Here is a 21,879-nt window from a genome sequence, read left to right as displayed (position 1 = left end):
TCCCTACATAAAACAAGCGAAACCCATGGCAATCCACAACTTTTATTGCTTCACCGTGACTCTTGTGCTCAACAACACACAAGACCTCCCACTGATTCTCATGCAATACAGTCCACATGGCATGTTGCTTATGGCGAGAACAAATGCCTCGCACATTCCACGTGGCTATCTTCATGTGTATTCAAAAAGAAAATCAGGAACGAGGCATAGCTTGCCTCGATTTAACCTTTTCTGCGAGAATGTCAAGGACACCCTCATCCAAAAAATCAGCCAACAGGGCAAAAGAGTTATGATGGCCAACTTTAGAGGTAGACGGAATATCCACTGTCTTGGGGATGGAATGGGGATAACGACGATCCCATGGGGTAATCACATTACCTCTAGTATCAAACACCAACTTAGCATGTGGGCCCTTTGGACTGTCCGTATAAACTTTCCTAGTAGACTGTTTATGGGGAGCAGACGAAACCATAGTATGAGCAGTGGGCTCTGAAGACAACATTTCTTTCCTGCGCATATACGTGCGCGTGGAATCTTGTGAAGCAGTAGGCACAGTATCCGCCAGGCCAGCATCAAACCTTTCACCTTTTTTGGGACGTACATCGACCCAGTCATTTCCATGGGAGTCCAAACCCGAAACATGTTGTTTATCTTTATCCAGCACTTTAGGTGGTTGGGTTGCATCCTGTGACGGAGCATCAAGCACCATATCTTCCATGGGCCGCCCAACATGCTCAGCATCTGAAGACGGTTTCTTCTCTGGGCATTCGGCCATAAAATGCCCCAATTTTCCACATGAAAAGCAATGCCCTGCAAAGTTGCCCCATTTCAAACGAAAGTGCAAAGGATGCATGCCAGAGGAATTAATACATAGCCACGCAGGCCTTTTCCTAACAGTGTTCCATAACATACATAAACGGTTACGATTCATGGCCCTTAGGCTCGGAGGGACCAGAACAGTTCCCACAACGGCCATGGCATCCTTTAACAGTGGCCAATAAACAGCTGGGAAATTTTCCACCTCAACCCACACCGGGCATTCACGTTGAAGCAGGCACTGAAAGTCGGCCATAGGGCACCATGGCACAACATGGACCAAATGGCGATCAAAGAACAACGGCAGTTTAGACAGGAGATCAGCACGATGCTTCTCAGATTTCAACAGCACCTCATAGAAGCCTCGGGGTCCAACGAAAATCTCCTCAACACACTCCCCTTGTAGTAGATTGTGCAACCACTGTTGAATATGCGAAAGCACTGGAATCCTGCTAGTGAAGAAGAGTATAACAGCACGGTCATAAAACACCGAAAATGAGCGCAAGACATTTTTCGGGTCCACCGTGGCTTCCAGGACATCTTCAGTTCCGAAGTCAGAAAAAACTTCATGATTATGTTGGACATAATCACCAAGCAGAGTGTTGGCAAACTCCAACAAATGCTCCCAGTCCACATCCTAAGAATCCACAGAATCACAGGCAACTTGAGCATAAGAACGTTCCTGATGACCCACTGTCTCTTTTGAAGTATGCTTGGAGCGTTTGCCTGCAAGCTAGAAGTCAGAACCAGAAGGCATCTCCTTTGTGCAAGGAACCATATCCTCTGGTTCCTCGGTATCAGAATCCGGACCAAGGGCTGCCACCGTTTGCTCAATAAACGCCATATCCACACCAGCCATGCTTTTCTCTTCCTCTCGCTCTCTCGCTCTCTCACTCTTTCTCTCGCTCGCTGTACAGGGGCAGGTCAGCTCTGTGATCTGTGCCGCGTCCCAGTCGCATGCTCCCCGATTATGTCTCTCTCTCTCTGTCTCTCGGCACAAGAATATGCACTTTGCAGGCACCCACAAGCCACAAACACAGCACGGATGGCTGGCGGGGCAGCAGCTGGGGTGTACGGGTTACCTGGACAGCTAGCGGAGCATGCCGAAGTGGCAAGGCATGCAGCGAGGAAGAGACTGCCTGACGAAAGCAGCTAGGCACAGTAGCAGTCATCGACGGGGGTGCTGCGAAGAGGCGAACAGGCAACGGGGCGAACCGGGGCGAACAGCCGACTGGGCGATCAGGCGAGCAAGCGAGCAGGCGACGGGACGAACAGACAAACCGGCGAACAAGCGAACAGGCGACGAGGCGAACAGGCAAACGGACGGCGGGGCGACCAAAACTAAAAATCAAAGGCAGAGCTCGACGTGGACTTGAGGTGCAGGACAAACCCTACGCAGGTCTTAAGACGATCGCCCGTAGCGCGCAGGGCAGGAATCCCGTCGCCAGGTCAAGGGGGAGCAAGGTCTACCATCGCTCCCGCTCTAACTCCTCTCTCTCTCTCTCTCCAGTTCGTCTCTCTCTCTCTCTCTCTCTCTCTCTCCTTTCTTTCTTTCTCTCTCTCTTTTTTTTTTCGTAAAAGGTAATTGTATTAATTATGAAAAAAAAGTACAAGTTTACTTGATTACAAGATACATGATGACACTAAGCCATCATGTGAAAAGCTTCCAGTACTAAGAGTTACAAAGTCATGGCAAAGACGGCAGAGGAAATCGCCATATGCCAGGGACGTAAGTCCTCCCTAGAGAGCATGTCAAAATGCTGGAGAAGGTCTAGTTGCCAATACAAGAGACCCTTAAGCCTAGCAATATGCCGCTGAACATTATAGGCAGAATCAAAAAGAAAAGCATTCCGAATGGTCCAGTTATGCCAACAGCCCCAATATCGAAGAAAGTGAAATAGAAGCTTCATATGTGGCTGTGTTGGAGTGGGGTATTTGGGCTGCACAAAAACCCCAATCAAAGGGGCATAGCGAGAAACCAACCACTGCTCGCCAAACGGCTGACAAGAATGACCAGATTTTCTTAGCGATGGGGCAAGAAACAAATCGGTGACGGGCGGATTCCAGACTAGTGGTGCAAAAGAAACAGTTGCCGTTGGAGATTCGTCGCTTGGAAAGAGCTGAAGCAAGCGGAAGACCACCAATCATCACCCTCCAAAGAAAGACCTTATATTTGAAGGGTGTCTTGTTCAACCAGCCCTCCATCACAGTTGCCCTCCACCATGACCGGGATTTACGCAATCCCCATAGAGTATTCGCTTTTGTAACCAGCCATTGATGATCTTTATTCAAAGATGATACACCTGGTTAGCAGAAGCTTTGCCTAAATTCAGGCGGCCTTCAAAGTCCCAATCCTGCCAGGGATGATCCGAAGCAAGGGCAAGAAAGGGTTGTTTGCTCTGAAGCACCATCAGAAGCTGTTCCCATAAATGCCTATATCCACGAGGGATCCTGAAAAGCCTCCTAGCTGTACGAAACGATATTAGCACATTGCGACTGGCAAGGGTGGCATCCGCGACTGAAGTTAAGCCCAAACGTGCCATCCGGTTGAATTGTGGTCGAAGCTCGTGTTTACCTTCCCATAAAAGTAACCGCGAGACTGCCAGCAATTCCAATTGAAAAGAATTAGTAGCTAAGCGATCCTCCGCTGGATGCCACTGAGCCTTCTGGAGGACCAGTTTCCAGGAACATACCAAATGGGTAAGCAGCGATGAAGAAGAACTGGAGAACCGCGAGTCAGCATTAAGAACATGCCACCGAGAACTCCGGATTTGGGTATTGCCATGCAGAAGCCCATGATCCTCAAGGAAATAACGGGCTATAACGACCCACGGATGATGATCCGAGCACATGGCGCGGAAAAGAGACCAACGGAGTGCCAGCATGTGAGTCTGGGCATCTAAAATAGCCCCTCCACCCATGCGTTTGGGGGGTGCAGGCATGCATCCAAGAAATCCAGGAAATACCTGCATGCAAGGAATCCTTCTTCCATAGCATGAAACGAATAGACTGAGTAAGAGCATTCAGAGTCGTAGTAGTCCAGGGCAGCAATGGCAAGAAATATGTGAGCATTGGCAACATAATTGTCTGGGCTACTTTGAGGCGAACATGGAAGGGCCACGCCTGAGACTTCCAATACAGAAACTTAGCCGCCGGTTTCTGAGAAATCCACTACAGAAGTTGCTTTGGGGGACATCAACACCCAAAGGGTACCCAAGATGCCTGACAATGGAGCCACGAGGAACAACCATACCCTGCCAGTCCAATGACTACAAATCTGACTCCGTGCAGCTGAGAATGGCTGATTTCAACGCATTGATGCGAAGGCCGGACGCCTGACCAAAGAGAGCCCAAACATCCAATGCTTTGCGAAGGTTATCCTTGTCCGCAGGCAAAATCATAAAGCTATCATCAGCCAAGGATTGACTAATGAAGTGCTGTCCAGAAGGAAGCGACAATCCAGCCAACTGAGTAGAAGCTGCCATATGAGATAACATTGAAAGAACTGGATGAGTCATAAGGGCAAAGAAGAGAGGGCTCAAAGGGCACCCCTGTCTGACAGAGCGGGCAAGGACAAATGGCTCGGTAACGCCTCCATTCAGCATAACTCGCGAAGACGCCGCAACACTGATGGTGTAGATCAGACGAGACATCCGAGCACCAAAGCCCATATAAACATAAGTTCAGCACAATGAAAGACCAGTCCAGATAGTCAAAAGCCTTTTCCAGGTCCAATTGAATCAGTACAACCTCCTGATTAGAATGCCTTGCATAATCAATTGCCAGTTGCGCATTTAATACATTGTGCAGAATGTTTCGGCCCTTAATGAAACCATATTGGAGAGGGTGCACAATGGCAGGGAGATGCTTATGGAGTCGATTCGCCATTACTTTGGAAAAGATTTTATACATAGAACCCATCAAAGAAATTGGGCGCCAATGTTTCAACGTAGACGGCGAAGGAACCTTTGGAAGCAATTTGATAAGTCCTTTCCATGAGGAAGGCATGATCCCCGTTTCCCACACCTGCTAAAACAAAGCCTTCAATGGTTTCACCAGTTGGGTAGCAAAAGCCTCAAAGAACTCATTGGTGAGACCATCCCAAGCAGGGCTTTTATCCTTGGGCAAGTGTAACAAAACGTCCATAACCTCCGCCTCACAAATATCTGACTCCATAGTAGCTTGCATGTCCTGCGAAACTTGATTGCGAACCAGGTCATAAAAAACTGAACAGGCCTGAGTAGTTTGGGCTGAAGGTGGAGAAGTGGAACCAAGAAGGTCGAGGAAATAATTCCTACACACATGCACAATAGTCTGCGGATCAAGGACCAGGTGGCCTTCTGCATCCTGGAGTCTGGCCATATTCTCTCGAGCAGGAGAGGCATGGAGAGCTCGAAAAAACTTATGAGTCTGACACGCACTACCTTGCAAAGTCTCCGTCAGATGTTGCAATTTGGCCTGCTGATACGATTTCAACTGAAACTCTTTAATAAGATCAGCCACCCACATTGCCAGTGCTAGCAGAAATGCATCATCTGGAGTGTCCACCAGCAGAGAATGAACCAAAACCAGCAGGTCCTCCGCTGCTTGTCGACGCCGCCGACAAAGAGAGGCATGATGGATCCCATACTGCCGAGCAACCCGCTGCACATTAGAGAGCAATCGTTCAAACGAAGCAGTGCCCTGAGAGGAGAAGCCCAATAAGAATCTATCAATCAATTGCTGCATATAGCCCTGAAAGATTGCATGCTTCAAATAAGACGAGTTGAAACGCAAAGGGAGTCTCCAGAAATTGCTTAAAAGGTGCAATGGGTTGTGCAAGCAGCTCAAGCTGCAGAGGGAAATGGTCCGAGAAGGCATATTGCTGCAACACTTTCATTTCGAGCATCTCAGGAAGGAAATCATCATTCTGCATGATGTATATGCGGTCCAACCGCGACCATGTTGTTGCATACTGGGCAGAATGGAAAGTAAACCCTGTAGAATACGGGTGTAGCCAGGACTAGAGTTCTTGCTTAAGAACAGCAAGAGCCAACTCATGCCACATACGACTTTTCGGCGCGTCCATTACCGAATGCTCCGATGTGGACTGGGAAGAATCAACACACATATTGAAATCCCCCATCAAGAATCCCCGTCTGCCAACTGACAAGGAAGTCTGCAAAGTATGCCAAAGCTCCCGGCGAGATAAAGGATCATTCGGAGCATAGAGGCCAAGTAACCATAAGATCTCCCCTTCGAATAAAATTTCAATCACCAGAAAGCGGCCATGTACATCATTTTTAATAAGAACAGGCTGATATTTTTCATGTACAATCATGAGCACACCCGAATAATGCATGGCCTGTGTCCCTGCATAGAACAAACGAAAGCCATGGCAATCCACAACTTTTCCGGCTTCTCCGTGACTCTTGTGCTCAACAGCACACAAGACATCCCACTGATTCTCATGCAATACAGTCCACACAGCATGTTGCTTGTGGCGAGAACAAATTCCTCGCACATTCCACGTGGCTATTTTCATGTGTATTCAAAACAAAATCAGGTAGAAGGCACAGCTTGCCTCGATTTGACTTTTTCTGCGAGAATGTCCAGGACTCCCTCATCCAAGAAATCCGCCAACACGGCAAAAGAGTTCTAAGGACCAGATTTGGAGGTAGACGGCATATCTGCTGGCTTGGGGATGGAACGGGGATAACGACAATCCCTCGGGGTAATGACGTTGCCTCTGGTATCAAAAGCCAGCTTAGCATGTGGACCCTTTGGACGATCCGAATACACTCTCCTGGTGGGCTGAGGACGGGGGGCAGAGGAAACCTTTGCAGGAGCAGAGTGCTCTGAAGACAACATTTCTTTCCTGCACATATAGGTACGCATGGAATCTTGTGAGGCAATAGGCACAGTATTCTCCATGCCAGCAACAACCCTGTTGCCTTTTTTTGCGCATACTTCAACCCAGTCAGTGCCACGAGAATCCAAACCCGAAACCTGTTGTTTACCTTTATCCAAAATTTTAGGTGGGTGGATAGCATCGTGCGACGGAGCATCACACACCATATCTTCCATGGGCGGCGCAACATGCCCAGCATCTGAAGTGTGTTGCTGCTCTGTATCCAAAATTTTAGGTGGGTGGATAGCATCCTGCGACGGAGCATCACACACCATATCTTCCATGGGCGGCGCAACATGCCCAGCATCTGAAGTGTGTTGCTGCTCTGGGCATTCGGCTATAAAATGCCCCAATTGTCCACAGGAGAAGCAATGTCCTGCAAAATTGCCCCATTTCAAATGAAAGTGTAAAGGATGCATGCCAGAGCAATTGAGACGTAACCAAGCAGGCCTTTTCCTTGCAGTGTCCCATAACATACACAACCGGTTGCGATTCACGGCCCTTAGACTTGGAGGGACCAGAACAGTGCCCACAGCGGCCATAGCGTCCTTCAACAGTGGCCAATAGATAGCCGGACAATTTTCCACTTCAACCCACACAGGGCATTCACGTTGCAGCAGACGTTGAAAATCTGCCATTGGGCGCCATGGTACAACATGGACCAAACGACGATAAAAAAACAAAGGCAGTTTAGACAGGAGAGTAGCACGGTGCGTCTCAGATTTCAACAGCACCTCAAAAAAACCTCGAGGCCCAACAAAAATCTCTTCAATACATTCCCCTTGTAGCAGACTGTGCAGCCACTGGCAAATACGGGAAAGCAGTGGGATTCTACCAGTGAAGAAGAGTATCACAGCGCGATCATAAAACACTGAAAAGGAGCGCAAGACAGTTTTCGGGTCCACAGTGGCTTTCAGAATATCTTCAGGTGCAGAGTTAGAAAAGACTTCCTGATTATGTTGAACATAATCGCCAAGTAAAGTGTTGGCAAATTCCAGCAAATGCTCCCAGTCAACTTCCTGAGAGTCCACAGAATCCGAAGCAACCTGAGCATAGGAATGATCCTGATGATCCATTGTCTCTTCGGAAGTATGCTTGGTCCGTTTGCCTACAGGCTGGAGGTCAGGACCAAGTTGCATCTCTTCAATGCACGGAACCATATCCTCGGGTTCCTCGGTATCAGAATCCGGACCAAGCGATGCCACCGTTTGGTCTATAAAATCCAGATCCAGACCAGCCATATTGTATCACTGCGTATACCGGACAGAGGCCGAGTGAAGATCTCACGGGAGGCAGAAACGCGCAGGCCGCTCTCCCTCTTTCTCACTCTCGCTCGCTCTCTCTCTCTCGCTCGCTGTACCGGGACAGGTCAGTTCTGTTCTCTGTGTCGAGACTCCGTCGTGTGCTCCCTGATTATGTCTCTCTCTCCCACACGCGTCACCACAAGATGGTCTTTACAGGCTCCCACCAGCAACAGACCGAGAACGGAGGGCACACGTGACAACAGTGAGAGCGTACCATGTTTCAGGATAGGTGGCGCCGCCTGACGAATCAACTTGTTGTGCAGCAGGCAAGCAGAGGCAACAGGACTGCCTAACGGGCTCAGTCGTGGCCAGAGCCAGGCGCCAACAGTGCGCAGCAGACGGACGAGGAAGCGGGGTGCAGGTCGCGACCTGGCGTGCAACAGACGACGGCGGCGCAGTACCAGGCGTCAGCGGAGAGTGGGGCGCAGGCCAGGAGTCAACGGGGCGATGGTTTGCGAGCAGACGACGGCAGGAGTCAACAAGCGTGGTCAACGGTAGGGTTCGGCAGGCCCGGTTAGGTCACGGGGGCGCTAGGGTCCGACATCGCGACCTCTCTCTCTCTCTCTTTTTTTTTTCCGTAAAAGGTAATTGTATTAATTACGAAAAAAATACAAGATTACTGGATTACAAGATACATGACGACAATCTAAGCCATCATCTGAAGAGGTTCTAAGTACTACAAGTTACAATGTCATGGCAAAGACGCGGAGGAAATTGCCATATGCCAGGGACGTAAGTCCTCCCTAGAGAGCAAATCAGAATGGTGGAGAAGAGCTAACTGCCAATACAAGAGGCCCTTAAGCCTCGCAATATGCCGCTGAACATTATAGGCGGAGTCAAAAAGAAAAGCATTCCGAATGGTCCAGTTATGCCAACAGCCCCAATATCGAAGAAAGTGATACATGAGCTTCATATGTGGCTGTGCCGGAGTGGGGTATTTGGGCTGGCCAAAAACCCAATCAAAGGGGCGCAGGGTGAAACCAACCACCCCTTGCCAAACAGCCGACAAAAATAACCAGACTTTCTTAGCGATGGGGCAAGAAATAAATCGGTGGCGGGCGGATTTCACAGTAGTGGTGCAAAAGAAACAGGTGCCATTGGAGATTCGTCGCTTGGAAAGAGCTGAAGCAAGAGGAAGACCACCAATCATCACTCTCCAAAGAAAGACTCTATATTTAAAGGGTGTCTTGTTCAACCAGCCCTCCATCACAGTTGCCCTCCACCATGACCGGGATTTACGCAATCCCCATAAAGCATTCGCTTTAGTAACTAGCCATTGATGATCTTTAATCAGAAGATGATACACTTGGTTAGCAGAAGCTTTGCTTAAATTCAGCCGGCCTTGTAGGTCCCAATCCTGCCAGGGATGATCCGAAGCAAGGGCAGGAAAGGGTTGTCTGGTCTGGAGTACCCTCAAAAGTTGTTCCCATAAAGGCCTATATCCACAAGGGATCCTGAAAAGCCTCCTAGCTGTACGAAACGATATAAGCACACTGCGACTGGCAAGGGTGGCATCCGCAACCGAATACAAGCCCAAACGTGCCATCCGGTTGAATTGTGGTCTAAGCTCATGTTTACCTTTCCACGAAAGTAAACGCGAGACTGCCAGTAATTCCAATTGAAAAGAGTTAGTAGCTAAGTGATCCTCCGTTGGATGCCACTGAGCCTTCTGGAGGACGTGTTTCTAGGAACATACCAAATGAGTAAGCAGCGATGAAGAAGAACTGGAGAACCGCGAATCAGCATTAAGAACATGCCACCAAGAACTCCGGATTTGGGTATTGCCATGCAGAAGCCCATGGCCCTCAAGGAAATAACGGGCTATATCGACCCACGGATGATGATCTGAGCACATGGCGCGGAAAAGAGACCAACGCAGTGCCTGCATGTGAGTTTGGGCATCTAAAATAGCTCCGCCACCCATGCTTTTGGGGGTGCACGTATGCGACCAAGAGATCCAGGAAATACCTGCATGCAATGAGTCCTTCTTCCATAGCATGAAGCGAATAGACTGAGTAAGAGCATTCAGAGTCGTAGTAGTCCAGGGCAACAATGGCAAGAAATATGTGAGCATTGACAACATAATTGTCTGGGCTACTTTGAGGCGAACATGGAAGGGCCAGGCCTGAGACTTCCAATACAGAAACTTAGCCACCATTTTCTGAGAAATCCAATGCAGAAGCTGCTTTGGGGGAACATCAACACCCAAAGGGTACCCAAGATGCCTGACAATGGAGCCACGAGGAACAACTAGACCCTGCCAGTCCAAGGACTGCAAATCCGACTCCGTGCAGCTTAGAATGGCTGATTTGAGCGCATTGATATGAAGGCCAGACGCCTGACCAAAGAGACCCCAAACATCCAATGCTTTTCGAAGGTTATCCTTGTCCGCACGCAAAATCATAAAGGTATCATCTGCCAGGGATTGGCTGATGAAGTGCTGTCCTGTAGGAAGCGACAGTCCGGCCAACTGAGAAGAGGCTGCCATATGAGATAACATGGAAAGAACTGGATGTGTCGCAAGGGCAAAGAATAGAGGACTCAAAGGGCACCCCTGTCTGACAGAGCGGGCAAGGACAAATGGCTCAGTAACACCTCCGTTCAGCATGACTCGCGAAGACGCCGCAGCGCTAATGGTGTAGATTAGACGAGACATCCGAGCACCAAAGCCCATAGCAGACATAAGTTCAGCAACGAAAGACCAGTCCAGATGGTCAAAAGCCTTTTCCAGGTCCAGTTGAATCAGTACTACCTCCTAATTAGAATGCCTTGCATAATCAATTGCCAGTTGAGCATTCAATACATTGTGCAGAATATTTCGGCCCTTAATGAAACCATACTGGAGAGGGTGCACAAGGGCAGGGAGATGCTTATGGAGCCGATTCGCCATTACTTTGGAAAAGATTTTGTACATTGAACCCATCAAAGAAATTGAGCGCCACTGTGTCAACTTAGATGGCGAAGGAACTTTTGGAAGCAATTTAATAAGTCCTTCTTTCCATGAGAAGGCATGATCCCCGTTTCCCACACCTGCTGGAACAAAGTCTGCAATGGTTTCGCCAGTTCGGTAGCAAAAGCTTCAAAGAACTCATTGGTGAGACCATCCCAACCCGGACTTTTATCCTTGGGCAAGTGTAACAAGACGTCCATAACCTCTGCCTCACAAATATCTGACTCCATAGTAGCTTGCATGTCCTGCGGAAGCTGATTGCGGACCAGGTCATAAAAAACCGAATGGGCCTGAGTAATTTGGGCTGAAGGTGGAAAAGTGGAACCGAGAAGGTCGCGGAGATAATTCCTGCACATATGCACAATAGTCTGTGGATCCAGGATAAGGTGGCCTTCTGCATCCTCGAGTCTGGATTTGGCCTGCTGATATGATTTCAACTGGAATTCTTTAATAAGATCAGCCACCCGCATGGCCAGTGCGAGCAGAAATGCATCATCCGGAGTGTCCACCAGCAGAGAACGAACCAAAACCAGCAGGTCCTCCGCTGCTTGTCGACGCCGCCGACAAAGAGAGGCATGATAGATCCCATACTGCTGAGCAACCCGCTGCACATTAGAGAGCAATCTTTCAAATGACGCCGTGTCCTGAGAGGAGAAGTCCAAGAAGAATCTGCCAATCAATTGCTGCATATAGCCCTGAAAGATTGCATGCTTCAAGTAAGACGAGTTGAAACGCAAAGGGAGTCTCTCCAGAAATTGCTTGAAAGGTGCAATGGGTTGTGCAAGCAACTCGAGCTGCAGAGGGAAATGGTCCGACAAGGCATATTGCTGCAACACTTTTATTTCGAGCATCTCAGGAAGAAAATCATCATTCTGCATGATATATATACGGTCCAACTGCGACCATGTTGTTGCATACTGGGCAAAATGGAAAGTAAACCCTGTAGAAGATGGGTGTAGCCAGGACCAGAGATCTTGCTTAAGAACAGCAAGAGCCAACTCATGCCACATACGACTTTCCGGCGCATCCATTACCGAATGCTCCGATGTGGACTGGGAAGAATCAACACACATATTGAAATCCCCCATCAAGAATCCCCGTCTGCCACGTGACAAGGAGGTCTGCAAAGTTTGCCAAAGCTCCCGGCGAGATAACGAATCATTCGGAGCATAGAGGCCAAGTAACCATAAGATTTCCCCTTCGAATAAGATTTCAATCACCAAAAAGCAGCCATGAACATCATTTTTAATAAGAACAGGCTGATATTTGTCATGTACAATCAGGAGCACACCTGAATAATGCATGGCCTGTGTCCCTGCATAGAACAAACGAAAGCCATGGCAATCCACAACTTTTCCGGCTTCACCGTGACTCTTGTGCTCAACAGCGCACAGGACATCCCACTGATTCTCATACAATGCAGTCCACATGGCATGTTGCTTGTGTCGAGAACAAATTCCTCGCACATTCCATGTGGCTATTTTCATGTGTATTCAAAACAAAATCAGGTACGAGGCACAGCTTGCCTCGATTTGACTTTGTCGGCGAGAATGTCCATGACTCCCTCGTCCAAGAAATCCGCCAACACCGCAAAAGAGTTCTGAGGACCAGATTTGGAAGTAAACGGCATATCTGCTGGCTTGGGGTTGGAACGGGGATAACGACGGTCCCACGGGGTAATGACGTTGCCTCTGGTATCAAAAGCCAGCTTAGCAGGTGGACCCTTTGGACGATCCGAATACATTTTCCTGGCGGGCTGAGGACGGGGGGCAGAGGAAACCATAGCAGGAGCAGAGCGCTCGAAAGACAACATTTCCTTCCTGCGCATTTATGTACGCATGGAATCTTGTGAGGTAGTAGGCACAGTATTCTCCGTGCCAGCAACAACCCTGTTGCCTTTTTTTGCACGTACTTCAACCCAATCAGTGGCACGGGAATCCAGACCCGAAACCTGTTGTTTACCTTTGGCCAGAACTTGGGGCGGGTGGATAGTATCCAGCGACGGAGCATCACACACCATATCTTCCATGGGCGGCGCAACATGGCCAACATCTGAAGTGTGTTGCTGCTCCGGGCATTCGGCCATAAAATGCCCCAACTGTCCACAGGAAAAGCAATGTCCTGCAAAATTGCCCCATTTCAAACGAAAGAGTAACGGATGCATGCCAGAGCAATTGAGGCGTAACCAAGCAGGCCTTTTCCTTGCAGTGTCCCATAACATAGACATGCGGTTGCGATTCACAGCCCTGAGACTGGGAGGGACCAGAACCGTGCCCACAGCGGCCATAGCATCCTTTAATAGTGGCCAATAAACAGCCGGACAATTTTCCACTTCTACCCACACAGGGCATTCACGTTGTAGCAGGCGCTGAAAATCTGCCATTGGGCGCCATGGAACCACATGAACCAACCGGCGATCAAAAAACAAAGGCAGTTTAGACAGGAGAGCAGCACGGTGCGTCTCAGATTTCAACAGGACCTCAAAAAAACCTCGGGACCCAACAAAAATCTCTTCAACACATTCCCCTTGTAGCAGACTCTGCAGCCATTGGCGAATACGGAAAAGCAGCGGGATTCGACCAGTGAAGAAGAGTATCACAGCGCGATCATAAAACACCGAAAAGGAGCGTAGGACAGTTTTTGGGTCCACGGTGGCTTCCAGAACATCGTCAGGTGCAGAGTCAGAAAAGACTTCCTGATTATGTTGAACATAATCGCCAAGCAGAGTGTTGGCAAATTCCAGCAAATGCTCCCAGTCAACATCCTGAGAGTCCACAGAATCCGAAGCAACCTGCGCATAGGAACGATCCTGATGAACACCTATCTCCTCCGAAGTATGCTTGGTACGTTTACCCGCAGGCTGGATGTCAGGACCCGGGGGCATCTCTTCGATGCACGGAACCATATCCTTAGGTTCCTCAGCCTCTCTCTCTTTTTTTTTTTTTCGTAAAAGGTAATTGTCAGCCTCTCTCTCTCTCTCTCTCTCTCGTGAAGGGTAATTGTAAAAAAGTCAAAAGTACAGTATGACTATGAGAGTATAAATGAATGGAACATGCCTACTGGGGTCAAATGGAAAGACATCTGCTACATCGTAATCATGTAGTAATTTTTGGCTTTGGTATTCTCGTAAGTACATTTGGATGCATGGTCAGCTGTGTACTTTTCACTGCACTTGAAACATAGACCCTTATTCCCTCTGTCTGCATTTGCCTAGTTTAGTTTTTGCGAGGATACCTTTCTCTGATGCAATAAGATGGACATTCTCTCTATTCCACCAACTTGCATATTGCTGTTGTTTGCAGCTGCTTATTTTATTTTGTTTGGTGATAAGTAATATCTAGGATTTGTCCATCCACCCACAAGCTGCCCATAAGGTTTTGCTTAAACTGTCTAGAATTGTCACCTTCCCTGTTCACAACTTCATTTGTCTACACATACAGATTTGGAGCAACTGATTATGCTGCCAGTACATCAACCTGTTGTCAAAGCATCTTGAGTGACCCTGCCAGTATATCAACCTGTTCGGATAAGTCATTTCTTGTTGTGATTGCAATTTTTATTCTATAAGAAAAGAATCTTGATTTAGAAACAAACACAAGTGATTAATGCAGTTTAATGCCTAGCATCACATTCCATAACAGTTGTGCATCAAATTGCAGTTCAGGCAAACTGATGCTGCTCAGCTTACCATTGAATGAACAAGACGCAGCGCACTTCTATAAACCTGCAGCACCAAACTCTTGGTTTAGAAATCTCAAAGAAAGTGCTTGCTGCAAGTCCAGATCCAAATTACAATAATATTATGTCACATACAATACAAATACAAAGTTCTGGGCCTATTATTTGTTCAATTTGGGTTGAACCAATACTATTTATGTTTGCCAAAATGATCAATATGCTATACTTGAAGAAACTCGAAAAAATAGAATTACAATTAGGTTAAAGCTGTAACAGATTTTAAATGGATGTTTTAGTCTAATTCAATCACCATCAAACAGGTGGTGAAGGCACAACATATAGAAATTAGTCTACATGAGTGAGGATCAATGTACATGAATCAAGAGTATGTCCCATAGGGCCATCTAATTCTACCATGGTTTTCAATCTAGCCTAGTTCTTAATAGAACTTTCTTGTCTTAGGAGAAAAAAGTTCTGTCCCATACTCTTGGGTTGCTCTAAGAAGGGCTGTTGTACAGAGCAATCGGAAGTAGTAAACAAATCTTCAACTTCATTTCTTGCATGGGGGATGGTGGCAGATTGTAGGCTTATCAGAGGTGGCTCTTTGAGATTGGATTGCGATTGGTAAGAGCAGCTTTGGCAAGATCCATTCCTGGATTCACCCTTCAAAAGATCCTTTTTGGTTGAACCACCAAATAAGGGGGAGGATACAGATGGGAGGGTTCATTCCAGTCCAGCAGCTGCTCCCAACTCATCATAGGGAGAGAGATTCACTCACTTCTTGCAGATTTCTTAAGGAGATTGGATGGCAGTTTTAGGCCTTGTAATTCTTCTGGCTTCTTGCATGGCTGGCTTTAACAGCATGGTGGGCACATGGCTAGCATTTGCGAGGATCCATATGCATTGCTTGAGACACAAAGCCGCAAAAGAGACACAGACATTATTTATGGGACTTCTCTCTTCCCAATTCAAGGCCTGAAGATTTAATTCTGTACAACTGACAAGAGCAGACTTGAGATCCTAATACAGAGCCCTGAAGCAAGTGTAAGCAATCCCCACATTTCCATTGCTTTGTGACTATGATCCTTGTGAACCTTCAGAAACATAAAGGAGTCATCAACTAAATCTTGACCAACTAATTGTTCTTCTGAAGGAAGGGAGAGGCCAACTACATAACCATTTGCAGCCAAGCATGACAAACATTGTCAAAATGGGACGAGTGGCCAAAGCGAAGAACAAAGACCTCAAAGGCCAGCCTTGTCTATAGAATAGTGAAGAGCAAAAGGTTTTGTAACACCACCGTTAAGCAAAACTCTCGAAGAAGAGTCTAGGGCCCAAGTTGATAGTACAAATCAAGCAAGACATTCTAGGGCCAAATCCCATCATTTGCCTAAGCTAGGCCAAAAATGACCATTCCAAGTAGTTGAATGCCTTTTCCGAATCCAATTCAATCATCACCACATCTTGATGGATGTGGTGTGCATAGTCTATCCCCATTTGGACATTCAATATGTTATGCAAAAAAATTTCCCCTCGGATAAAGCCATATTGAGCATGATGCACAACGTCAAGAAGGCACCCCTACAATCTATTTGAAACTAGCCTTCCTTCTTGGTAAGGGTGGTAATGACTTGATTATTCACTAGTTACAATAAGCAATAAAATTCAAATAAATTGAAATCCAATGGTTCCCACGTAATCTTGGACAATGGACACCTTGTTGGCCCCAAAACTAGTGCCCCTTGTAGTATTTCTTTAACTTGTATTTTTAAAGGTTGAAATACATTGAGATCCAACCCTACCTCCTTCAATCTTCATTACATCTTACAGCCCAAAGCAACTAGCAAGCCTTCAAACCAATTTTCCCCTTGGTTTGCTTGGGGATTAACCTTCAACACTACAAACCCAAGAACTTCAAGACTAGATCATTCTCCATTTCCTCGCAAGGATCCAATAGTAATTGTACTACTTCACTAAGATTTAAGAAAAAAATTGTGAACTTGGAGGATTGCAACTCAATAATGAAAAAGTAGTTGTTTGATTGATAGTGTAGAGTCCTACATGATAGTCGCATAGGCACATGGATATTTTCTTGATATTTGGAACCCCCAACTCAAAAACTATTATCCATATTACCTTGCCCATATATTTGAGAATGTAATATTTTCTAGGAAATTCCTACCCTCCTTGTAAGCTTTTTTGTATCATCCCCATGATACCTTTATTAAGGTTCATACCACTTTTAATTTCCAGCAATATAACAAGGTCTTTAATGCTTGTAATTAATTGCCAATGATATAACGATATCTTTTACTTTCTAAAATTCTGGTGTTGGTACCATTCAATTGGACATCATTTAGGACCCCATGCTATGCTCTTTGATTCCTAAATGATTGAATCATATTCTAGTGAAGTCCTTCAATCTAAAAGATGCAAAATCTACACTAATGGATGCTTCATACCCTTCATGAACCTATTTAACTTGGATTGTCAATACTTCAATAGATAGTTAACATAGCTCACAAAGTTTTTGTCAATATTTTTGATAACATCTTCAACACATTACAAGTTAATCCCTCACCGGAAGGCGGAGCAACGGACTAAAGCCCTACACGGAAAAAGAGAGGAGGAGCGAAGGAGAAAAGAGAAGGAAGAGCTCGAATGGGCCCAAAGGGAGTCGGTAAAGAAAGAGGAGGAAAAAAGAAAGAGAGCTGAGGAGGAGCTGAGAAGGAGGGAAGAAGAAGATTTGGAGCTGGCGACCCGTTGCTCCATCGAGGAACAGCGAAGAAGAGACGTGGAAGGAGCAGGGGGTCCATACCAACCTGAAGCACCCGGTCCCAGCATTGGTGTGCCGGAAACTGTGCACCTGCCTCCTGTAGAAGGAAAAGGAAAAGACCCAATCAGGCCAGTCTCCCCTCTCCTCGTGCCACCCATGCAAGCCACCCCCATCATGGTGACACCCCCTACCACCGCCACCCAGGGGCACACCCCAAAAATCGATGAAAGCAACTTGGTCACCTGGTTGTAGTTTTTGGTGGAATACTCCTTGGATAGCAAATTGTGTCTAGAAATCTTCTAAAATTCCTAAATTTCAACTTATGATTTCCAAGTACTAGACCTTGAATTCTAAGCACAAATCTCGAGATGTTTGTCAAACCATAATTTCTACTCTAAATTAGGGTTTGTAATAGTGAATCTCTGAATTCTTCACATCCAATGACTGAGATAACTTGAGAAATGACTGGAAAATGAGAGAAAATGTTGAGCAAAGAGAAAATTCAGACCTCGAACTACCCCGTTGGGCGTAAAGGCCCTTACGCTCTCTCCTATGTATATTACTTTACACATGTGAACACACCCTTGGGGGGTGTAAGTGTATCGTATTCTAAGTATAAATACATTCTTTTATTCCTTGTGTGTACCACACTGATACACACCTATCCGTCAACTCTCACTCTCACTCACTATTCACTCAATTGTTGTTGTTGCATCTTGATTGACGCGCATATTTTGAATGCTTCCTCTCATACTCTTCAAACTAGTATCAAAGCACGAGAACCGGTGCAGGTAGTCGTAATCAACAGTCATTGGTAAATGTGACATTTTACACTAGTGACAGGCAAGCATGACAGACAAACGGGACAATTTCTGTCGCGCATTTAGCAGGTGACAAGCACAAGAACTGGCAACAATTGGCGGAACTGACGGGCAGGGCCAACAAACAACTCGTGAAGATCTTGCGACTCTCAAGGCTGGTCAATGTCACAATAAGCACTCGTTTTTACTCTTTTTTATTATTTTACACTTTTTATTCTATTTCCTTTACGGGGTGTTTGCGGGCGCAAGCATAGGGTTTAGATCTATGCGGATTTACATCTGAAAATTTGGGGCTTTTCCCAAATTTGGTGCTGGACACATATAACCATGACATTTGACCCAGAAATTGCAGACATTGAGTGCACATGCCTTGAAAATTTTGGAGCTTTTCATGAATAAGTGAAAATTTGCTCAATTAAGCCAATTTTGTTGTAGTTTATGCACATTTAGACCTTGAAATTTAAGGGTTTTGCAAAATTCGTGAAATTTCTACAACATTTGCCCGTATTTGATGCTTGGGAGAATGTATTAATGCGATTGGGACAAATTCACTACAAAAATTTTGGGGGGCTTTTTGCATTGGTGATGCATTTTGAGCCAAATTGATCTTCGATACTGAAATTTACAGCAGATTCATTGCTAAGTGGCAGAAATTTGATCTTGGGATGTTTCGAATGTTGTAAGAATTCTCTTCGTATATGTATTGTTGAATACTTATTATATAGTGAAGCAGTGGTATATACAGCACTTGGGTTATTGCATTTGGGCATTATGGTGTATGTATTACTGAAGTGGGATGTTATTGCAAAGCGAAGGAAGCGGAAAATGAGGCATCAAGAGGAAAAGCGCAAGGCGGAAAAAGGAAAAGGCGCCCTATAAGAGAGTGGGCCCACCAGGAGTACAAGATGCAACCATGGAAGCCGCAAGAAGCCAAAAGCAAGAAGGCACACCTTTAAATATAAAGGCGCAGCCAAAACCTCCGTAAAAGAGCGCCAGGCTCCCTCCTGTGCAATTTGTAACGATGAACGGGCACTAGTACTAAGCTAGAAAGAAAGGAGGACAATGGGAAAAAGGGTCTAGGCCATGGCCGGGCTATGTAAGAAAAAGGGGATAAGGGGATGACCGCCCAAAAGGGATTTAGGGTTTTGTATATAAATTTCAAAAAGTGAATGAAAGCTCATTCTTTGGTGTGTGGCAAAGTGGACTCTTCTTCTCTTCTTCTCTTCTCTTGCTTGCTTGTAAGTGCTTGAGAGAGGGAGTGAGTGAAGGAATGAGTGTGTGAGGGTGAGGGATCTTGGAAGAGAAGCCCTCCTCCTCTCTTCTCTTCTTCTCTTCTCTTCTCTCGTCTCGCGCGTGGCAATGGAGGATGGAGCTTCAAGGAAGAGGCTTAAGGATGCTTGAGCTTGCATCACGAATCATGGAGCTATCGGAGTGCTTGAGAGAGGAATCAACTCAATCGGACATTAAGGTAAGGTCACTACACTCATAGAGAGGGATAGCACGTCGGCTATGTGAGAGGTAGCTATTAGTGCTCGTTTGAAATGCTTGAATAACAAGCGGTCAGTGGGTCTTGGCGTTCAGCTTGAGTTGCCTCTACATTTTGATTCCGTTTCCGGGACCAACGGATTCAAGCTTGAGCGCTTGCGCGCTTCAAATCGAGCATCGAAGTAAGGGTTTCATCCTCAAACCGGAGCTTGAGATAGATAGGAGGTTTTGGGCTTTAATCTGTGCTACAAGTATTTGTGGTTTTTGATGATTACTTGAGTAGAAGAAATCAATTTAGTACTTTACTTTTGATTTTTGTCGCATTTAGAGTAGAATAGAAAGGAAAAATCAAAGTGGGAAGCTTACAGTTCACTGCTGTAAAACAGACTTGCACAGGGCAATAACATGGAAAAATGGGAAAAAGAGAGGGCTCAGATGTCTCGGAGTTGCAGGTGGAGTGATTGGGAAGGCTAAGATGCTGGTCAGCAAGGGTTTAAAGTCCTAGGTGACAAAGGAAATTCTCATTTGCAATCCTAGCTTTGAGAGAGAGAGAGAGAGAGAGAGAGAGAGAGAGAGAGAGAGAGAGAGAGCTTGCAAGGCACAAGACTACATCGAATCGATCGGAGTGTGTTGGAGCTTTCAGTGAGATTCAGGTATAGGATGCCCTTGGCCTACACTCCTTGATTCCTAGAAGTCCTAGTAGGTGCTAGCAACATTTAAGTGAAGATTTTTCGCAAAAACGTGATCGACAAAGCCAAATCGAAAGCTTTCCACAATGTCCGATTCCCAAAATCGGACTCGGACAAGCCCGTTTCGTCCGATCGGACGTACCTGTCTGATTTTGAAAATTGGATTAGCTCCAAATCGGACCAGCTCCAAATTGGACCAATTCTAAAATCGAACACACAACCCCGTCCGATCGGATGCTCGACCCGTTCAATCGTGACAATTGGACACACCACTTCCGTCCAATTCCGAGAATCGGACCCCAACTCGACCTTGAACGAGCCGAAGGAGATAGCGCAACAAACAAACCCGAGAAGCCGGCGAGAACAGCTAGGAACCGAACACACAACCCTATCAAGCCAACCCATAGACAAGAGTGCCGGAGCTGCACACACTTTGTTTCTCACTCACTTTGGTTTCCATCACTCGAAGCATACTTGAAAAGAGCTAAAAGCCTGATTTCGCACAGTGCACGGAAAAGAACACACACACTCACAGAGTGAGGTAAGTTGAGAACTGGTTGCGATTAACAAGGAACTCCCTCAAACATAAAACTTTGAAGGAACCCACCAGTAAGAGAATACCCAAAGACATAGAAGGGTGATCGAATCCCCAAAGGTAGGCCCAAGCAGAGAACACAACCAAAAAGCCGGATGCAACAAGGACAGGCACTATCGTGAAAGTGGATCTACTTGGCCTTATCAGCTTGATCGACAACTTGGTAGAGCAGGAAGCTTTGGACATGAAAGAAGGCAGCTCATGCCGTAGAAGCAACGAAGAGCTAGACCTAGGCGATTTTCCGGAGGCCATCCAATAGTTAGTGCACAAGTACGATGTTCAAATCTGGCTAGAACACAGTGGTAGACCTATAGAGGACATCATAGCAAACCTTGAGAAAGAGAGGAAGCTGGCTCGCAAGGCCTAGCTGTGTACAACTAGGACCAACAAACTAGGAGCTTGCGCCAGAGTTTGGAAATGCGAGAGATCCAGAGTGTGCTAGCCCTAGCAGGCAAAAATCGATCGAATAGCGAGAGAGCGCTAGAGGGAGACCTCACACTGAGCAAGCTTCCGACGAAGCGACTGCTAGATAGCACGCCATCAGAGCAAAGCACTGCAGCATTAGCAACATCATTGCTAGTAAGATTAGGGGTTAACCAAGGCTCTAATAGCCAATCGAAAATCCCTATGGCGGCGAAGCAGCTCGACAAATACCAAGCAAACGACGATCCATATAGCTTTGTGAAACAGTTCGAGCAGGTCTGCGAGGCCAATGGCCTTACCGATTCTGCTCAACGCTTCCAAGCTTTTGGACTGTGCTTAGGTGACAAGGGCCAAACATGGTACACGAGTTTGGATATGGCATAGCGTGCCGATTTCAATGGCTTGAAAAATCTGTTTATCAAGAGATTTTTTAAACCTAGGTACTCTGACAA

The 21,879-nt window shown here is 46.5% G+C and overlaps 1 protein-coding gene across 3 annotated transcripts in view; it reads right to left on the bottom strand.

The window, feature by feature from the left end:
- Positions 1-21,879, bottom strand: part of LOC148020723 (Tetratricopeptide repeat (TPR)-like superfamily protein) — a 232,694-nt gene that overhangs the window by 37,884 nt on the left and 172,931 nt on the right. For all 3 annotated transcript variants that reach the window (XM_087698546.1, XM_087698545.1, XM_087698547.1), the window contains exon 12: positions 14,649-14,684. In XM_087698546.1, the coding sequence (XP_087554672.1) occupies positions 14,649-14,684 (36 nt within the window). The remainder of the gene's footprint in view (positions 1-14,648; positions 14,685-21,879) is intronic.

Source organism: Lygodium microphyllum, chromosome 18 (genome assembly GCF_053477565.2).
Source record: "Lygodium microphyllum isolate KBCC chromosome 18, Lygodium_microphyllum_v1.1.10, whole genome shotgun sequence".
NCBI lineage: Eukaryota > Viridiplantae > Streptophyta > Polypodiopsida > Schizaeales > Lygodiaceae > Lygodium > Lygodium microphyllum.
The sequence above is the reverse complement of the archived record's forward strand: the minus strand, read 5'-3'. Positions and strand labels throughout refer to the sequence as shown.